This window comes from Benincasa hispida, chromosome 7 (genome assembly GCF_027475165.1).
Source record: "Benincasa hispida cultivar pf3 chromosome 7, pf3_genome.v1.1, whole genome shotgun sequence".
Lineage (NCBI taxonomy): Eukaryota > Viridiplantae > Streptophyta > Magnoliopsida > Cucurbitales > Cucurbitaceae > Benincasa > Benincasa hispida.
The window spans coordinates 59,952,145-59,958,322 of record NC_143484.1 but is presented as its reverse complement, the minus strand read 5'-3'; the positions used below and the strand labels follow the sequence as shown (position 1 = coordinate 59,958,322).

The following is a 6,178-nucleotide window of genomic DNA, read 5'->3' as shown; positions in this document are numbered from 1 at the left end:
ATAATTGGAATTAATTTAATACCAAATATTAAATTTAATTTTACACAAATTCATCCTCAAATATTTAAATCATATTTCAATATGAATTATCTTATTCTGTTTAATTTTTAAAATTAAACGTGTAATTATATCTCTAAAAGCTAATTCATTTAAGAGCTAGTAAGGGGACCTTGCAGACGTAGAGTTATTCGAGATTAATTGGCTAAACTCATTTAACAAGCTAGGCCAGTTTCAATAGGCTCCAAAATTGTCTCATATGCAAGCTGTTAAGAGGCTACTAAGGTAGTTGAAGGGCAGTTTAGCTCTTGGGTTCATTATTCACCGAGAGTTCTCATTACTCTCTTACATGCTACACTGATGTGGATCGGGTGAATTGGCTCATATAGGTACAAATTTTTTTTTTATGAAAATTTGGGTCATTTATAATTGGGGTTCAAATTTTTAAATCATCGGTACAATTATTCGAATATGATTGATGTCGGATGAAGAATCAATAAATCAATTTCGAAATTGAGGATAATTGCGTTGGATGGCTCTCTCCCCCACCTATCAGATTTCTGGAGAAATCTAGAAGGAAGGGAGGTTCCAGTTCTTTCCGTCTCCAGAGACTCCTTCTCCCTCCTTTTATACCTCCGACGATGGCGAATTTCTCCACCAAAACATTTCTTACAGAATCTTCATTCCCACAACTCTCTCCAACTCAATTCGAACCTGACACTTCTCTTTACAGGCACAGATTTCTAGACAATCCACTAGGTTTAGTTTAATAAATGGCTCAAGCCGTATCAAATCTGCCTCGATTCGTCTCCTTCACGCCTAGCAAAGCCTCTTCTAATGATCCGAAGAAGCTTACAATGCTTGCTCGTAGAAGTAGCATTAAAGCCATGGCAGGGAATGGCAAAGATAATCTCGATCACTTACAGAGAGCAGTGGGAAAGGAACACCAAACATCTCAGCCACCAAAGAAACGAGTAGCTCCTGTTGGTAATTAATCCAACCTTTAACCTTTTGCTGCTAGTTTTAATGTTTTCCCCTCTTTTTGCTAATTTCTCGTGTTTGTTTGTTTGTTTTCTAGGGCTTTGGGATCGATTTCCGACGGCGAGAACGGTACAGCAAATGATGGAGACAATGGAGAGGATAATGGATGATCCTTTTGCTTACTCGGGGGCATGGCCGTCACCTCCATTTACCAGCGATGGAGCTGGTTATAGCAGGGGAAGAACTCCATGGGAGATTAAAGAAGGGGAAAATGAGTACAAGATGAGGTTTGACATGCCAGGTATGACGAAGGACGATGTGAAGGTGTGGGTGGAGGAGAAAATGCTGGTTGTGAAAGCTGAGAAGGCTGAGAAGGTGAAGAAGGCTAGTTCAGAAAATGGGAAGGTAGAAGAAGAAGAGGGAGATTGGTCTGCTAAAAGCTATGGAAGATATAGCAGCAGAATTGCTTTGCCTGAGAATATTCAATTTGAGCAGATTAAGGCAGAGGTAAAAGATGGGGTCTTATACATAACTATACCAAAAGCTAGTGTTACAAGTAAAATTGTGGACATCAATGTCCAGTGAAAAATTGGGAGTAGTCTTCAAGAGTAGTTTTTTTTTTTTTTTTTTGCTGCTTTCAGTTTCAAAGTACCTGATGTAAACAGTAATGAAGATGAAGTTCTTGCAATTTCATCCTGGCTTTTGTAATCTATCCAACAAAGCTTTGATGTAAACATTTGTTATTATTGATGGAATGATACCTTTAGTTACCTGCAAAACTGCAACCCCTTGTATTTTCTAGAGCATTGGTTCATCAGAATGTTGAAGATTAAGGCAGAAAACTGATTTTAATATGGTGAAGGCAGGTGGTTTCTTCTGTTATTGTCTAAATTGAATATCAGTGGCTGAAACTTTACTTCAGGAGTGATGTTCTTGCTTTCAGAGGATCAATCTCAATATGAAAGCAATGATAGAGTTTTAGAGAGATGAACCAGAATGCCAATCTTCAAGTGTAAGTTGTTTTCAGATGATTCTCATATCTCTACCTGTAGCCTAGTTAAGTAGGTGAGCCGTTACTTCTGCATGAACAAAACCCTTAATGGATGTCCTAAAAGCAGGAAACTTTCACTATTTCACAACAATTTAATCAGACCCAAGTTGCTGTTTGGACAGATAACTTTCAGAACCGAGAAGTTAGTATCTTCTTCATTGAATTAATCTGTTAATTTTATGCTAAAAACAACAAAATATCCAATCCCAGAATAGGATCAGTGTGCACCTTGAGAACAAGCTCCCACAAGGATGTCTCAGTGTCTTGTAATTGTCTGAACTCAACACCAGCCACCAGTGGTTATGGTATCAATTATCCCACTATATTGATACTCAACCTTTTCCTTAAACTACTTTTATTGAGATGGCCCCATCTGTATTTATGTTTAGTTATTTACTAAAACAAATTGAAGTTGATTACGTTGTTGAAATGACAATGCTCTATCAATAATTCATATGGTATAAGGTTCACAGAACATGTTCGTTTGAATTTGTATCTTAGTCACTGAATGCAATTTATTTTAAAAGACACAACACTGGGAAAGAAGAAAAGGAAACCATTGGATTAGCAGCAGAAATTATACAGAGAAATACTCTCTCTTTCTCTATCTATCTATCTTGCAATCTCGTGAATTTGTACAGATGATATTAGCAGAGAATCAAGCTTACAGCATAGTTTGGATATGATCTAGATGACAGTCTCGAACTCGAGAAGCCTTCGTTTTGACATCTCCTACTGTTTCAATTTGTATATTGCCAGAATTTTCCTCCCCTGTTGCGTAAGGGCTTCCTCAACTGAAGTTATATACAAGTCTTGCCAAAGCATTGGATCATGATTCTTTCTTCTGATGGATCAGAACATGTAATCTGGCATAAAAATATTCATGTCTGGTTGAAACAGTGGGAGGTTTTCGGTATAAAGGTAGAAATGTAATAGATTTTCCTTGGCCAGAGTTTCTGAGTCGATGATTTCTTCGTCGCTTGTAAGAACCCACAGATCCCTGGTGCTCAACCTGTTTAGACAGTTACGACAAAACGGACAGGAACGCGATCTCGCACTCCTGAAGACAAGATTACCACAGGGATAACTCTTAATTGTTAGCTGATGATAAGAAAAATGTACAACAGAAACTTCAAAGTTAAGAAGGAAGAAAATTTGGTGTAAAATTGTACTATTGAGATTACCAATCCTGGAAGCAGCTGAGGCACATCGAATGACCACAATTTGGCAAGACAACATCTCTGCAGTTCTCCATGCATATCCCACATTCTTCATCCCTCTGAAGATCTTCATTAGATAGATTTTGTTCGTCTTCTGTTATCTTCCTAGACGAAGTCTCTCCTTTTGATTCAACACGCCCACTATGAAGTTGCCTAAGTGAAGGGTATATTACAGCTGCCAGGGTTTTTCACAGTAAATGATTTGAAACTAATCTGTTTTATCTCTAGAAAAGCAAAAGTTAGGAGAGAAGTACGGACCATAAAACTCCTTAAGGGTGGCTTTTCTTTCTCTTGGCAACACCAACGGTTTTCCATCGACGTATACCTGCATACTTGAGTAAACATTGAGGGGGCTTTAGATTTCTTTAAACAGGCGAGAAAGAAAACTTCCCCCAGGGCTCAGGAAAATGGAAGTCAAGTTGTCAATAATGCTGCAAGAATTGAGGGAAACACCTTGTACAAGAGTATGTGGAAAAGGCCCAAAAAACTTGGAAGAGGATCTGTGCAACTGAAATCCATCCATTCGATCCAATGAAGAAAAAATGGAGCAAATGGGCTGTAATGCAATCTCATTTGAATACAAAAGCCACCGTAATCTCTCGGGAGCATAGCCGCCCTGCAAATGCAAAACCAAACGGTTCAAACCCCGTGAGAAACCCCAGTTTTCAATGTCAATATCAACAAGTCATTCAACTAATGTAACAACAAAGCTTGTATATCAGAAGTTCAGAACCATGGCAATCTTTTGGATTCTAGAAAATAAAGGAGGGTTTATGGTAAAGCTTATGGATTCCAGAAGATGAAACTTGTGGAGAAGTCTTAAAATTGGGGGAAATGATGGGGATATCGCCAACAAATGAAGATTACCAGTGTACCAACCGCTACACAAAAATTGAAGGAGCATTGAGAGAATAGAACCCCAAAAGTTTCCTCCTTAGATTGCCAGGTATTTGCATTTCTTGGATTAAGCCTATATAATACTTACAATGTATTTGCATGTTTTATATCAGCTTCAACAGCTTTAAGAGATTCTTTAAATGAATTCCTTTTGGGTTGTTCTGGCCACATATTTTTTCCTTTGAATTTGATAGAACAAAAGAACGAATGATAAAGAAAGACAAGAAAAGATGAAATGTATTTGTGGAAAGGCTTTGTCCTGTCATCTGAGAATTATAAGGGGGTAATCAGAACAAAAAGAAAATGAGAGAAAAAAGGAGATGGGTAACCTTGCTTTGGTTTCAAACTTCAAACCTTTGAAACTTTAAGACAAGAAAGGGATAGCTTTACTTACCCTCTGTTTCTTAACTTTCTCAACTGCAATTGGGGATTGCATTGTTTCCAAGTCAGACGTTCCTTCCTTTGCTAAAAAACCCAAAACCCAATAACTAAGCATGTTAAGAATGAAGATAAACATAGGATTAACTAATTCCTCAACCCATTGATTGCTAAAACAAATAAAGGGGTTAGAGATTCGCAAACATAATGGAGATTCTTCTTACCTAAGTATGATCTCATCTCGCCATTCATTCCACCGGAAAGTGGGCAGTGGTTCTTGGCCAGCAACAGCCATCTTCTGTCTTTTAACGAACTCTTAAATCAGCATTTTTGTTTCCCCCCGACTGAATCCCTCCATGTTCGTTTCTTGTTTTAAAGAAATTTGTGAACAAAAAGGTAAGGAAAAGCAAGGATTTTAAGAATTGGGCCATCTCTCCTCGTAAGCCCGAGTTCATTTTATTTCAAGGCTGTCAACTTTACTTTGGACCAAGAGCAATCATATTGAAGAAGATTTCAATTCGAAGTTAAATAGGGGAAAAAATTAATTAGGGCTGTTTTTCTTTAGCCACTTAATTAGGGTTGGACTAAGCTTTAGGCCCAGTATATTTCAAGTTTTCCCATGGGATTAAGACGGTCATGGTTTGTTTTACAGAATTCTATTTTTTTAAATTTTAACATGGAATTTGATATCCTACAAAAAAAAAAAAAGAAAGAAAGATTTTTATGTCGAATATGGTTTAGTTAATTAATAAATAATATCGAATATTCACTATTATTAATTTTAATTTATTATTAAATAGACTTAATAAATTTCAACTAATATCTTTACTATTATGTTATCTTTACTATTTAATATAAATTATCAGTGTTAATTATCAATATTCTAATTAATCTAATTATGTTTAATTAAAAAGTATTTATTTATTTTTATTTTATTAATTAAATAATTAACTAACATAATATTAAATTAATTAATGTTGAATTTAATTGATCTCAATTTGCTTTTAGTTTCTATATATAAATTATTAAATGGAACTCAAAAATTTAACTTATAGATATTAATTATCCTACACATCCAAACACACACATTAATTATCCTATATATTTAAAACTCAGATATTCAAATCTCAAATATTTAATATCTACATCCATGAAACAATATCTACGATTCAAACAGTATCTTAGGATATATCTTACCAAATGTCTCAGATAGTTTTTTGTTTTTTTATAAAAAAAAGTCTCAAATAGGTTTTTTTTTAATTCATGGATTTTCACCATTTCTTCTTCTTTTTTTTTTTTATCTTATCAAAATATCCTTATCATAATTAGTTATTATTATTTTTAGTTTGTAAGTTTAAAATATTTTTATTCTGGAATTTATTTTCAATTTGACGGTTTTAAAAAGTAGCATGCAGAAAATTTTTTTCTTTTTTTGGGGGGGAAAATGTCATAGTTCATACACGTATTTTTAGTGGGGAGGTTACAAAATCATCCATTTTTAAGGTTCTTTTAGTAATCATTTAAGTAATCATTTTATTTTTTATTTTTATTTTTAAAAATTAAGCCTATAGACCCTACTTTAATTCTAAATTTCTTCTTTTGTTATCTGCTCTTAACCAATGATTTAAAAAATCAAGTCAAATTTTGAATGTTA

General features: G+C 34.8%; 2 protein-coding genes across 5 annotated transcripts; one reads left to right on the top strand and one right to left on the bottom strand.

Moving 5' to 3' along the window:
• The first annotated feature begins 295 nt into the window (after positions 1–295).
• Positions 296–1,757, top strand: LOC120082119 (small heat shock protein, chloroplastic-like). Its single transcript, XM_039037357.2, has 2 exons — positions 296–984; positions 1,076–1,757. Exons 1-2 carry the CDS (start codon positions 771–773, stop codon positions 1,561–1,563), a joined length of 702 nt encoding a protein of 233 aa, XP_038893285.1. The 5' UTR covers positions 296–770; the 3' UTR covers positions 1,564–1,757.
• Positions 1,758–2,572: 815 nt separating this feature from the next.
• LOC120082118 (E3 ubiquitin-protein ligase AIRP2-like) lies at positions 2,573–4,927 on the bottom strand. Of its 4 annotated transcripts, XM_039037355.2 has the most exons (6): positions 4,749–4,898; positions 4,541–4,611; positions 3,703–3,865; positions 3,508–3,574; positions 3,214–3,424; positions 2,573–3,089 (listed from the first exon to the last, which is right to left on the bottom strand). In XM_039037355.2, the coding sequence occupies exons 3-6, from the start codon at positions 3,856–3,858 to the stop codon at positions 2,882–2,884; spliced, it is 642 nt and encodes a 213-aa protein (XP_038893283.1). In that variant the 5' UTR covers positions 3,859–3,865; positions 4,541–4,611; positions 4,749–4,898; the 3' UTR covers positions 2,573–2,881. The 4 variants fall into 4 exon arrangements, with proteins under 4 accessions (XP_038893283.1, XP_038893282.1, XP_038893281.1 ...); XM_039037354.2 differs by lacking the exon at positions 4,541–4,611 and having other exon boundaries at positions 4,749–4,927; XM_039037353.2 differs by lacking the exons at positions 4,541–4,611; positions 4,749–4,898 and adding an exon at positions 4,235–4,431.
• Between the last annotated feature and the right edge of the window lie 1,251 nt (positions 4,928–6,178).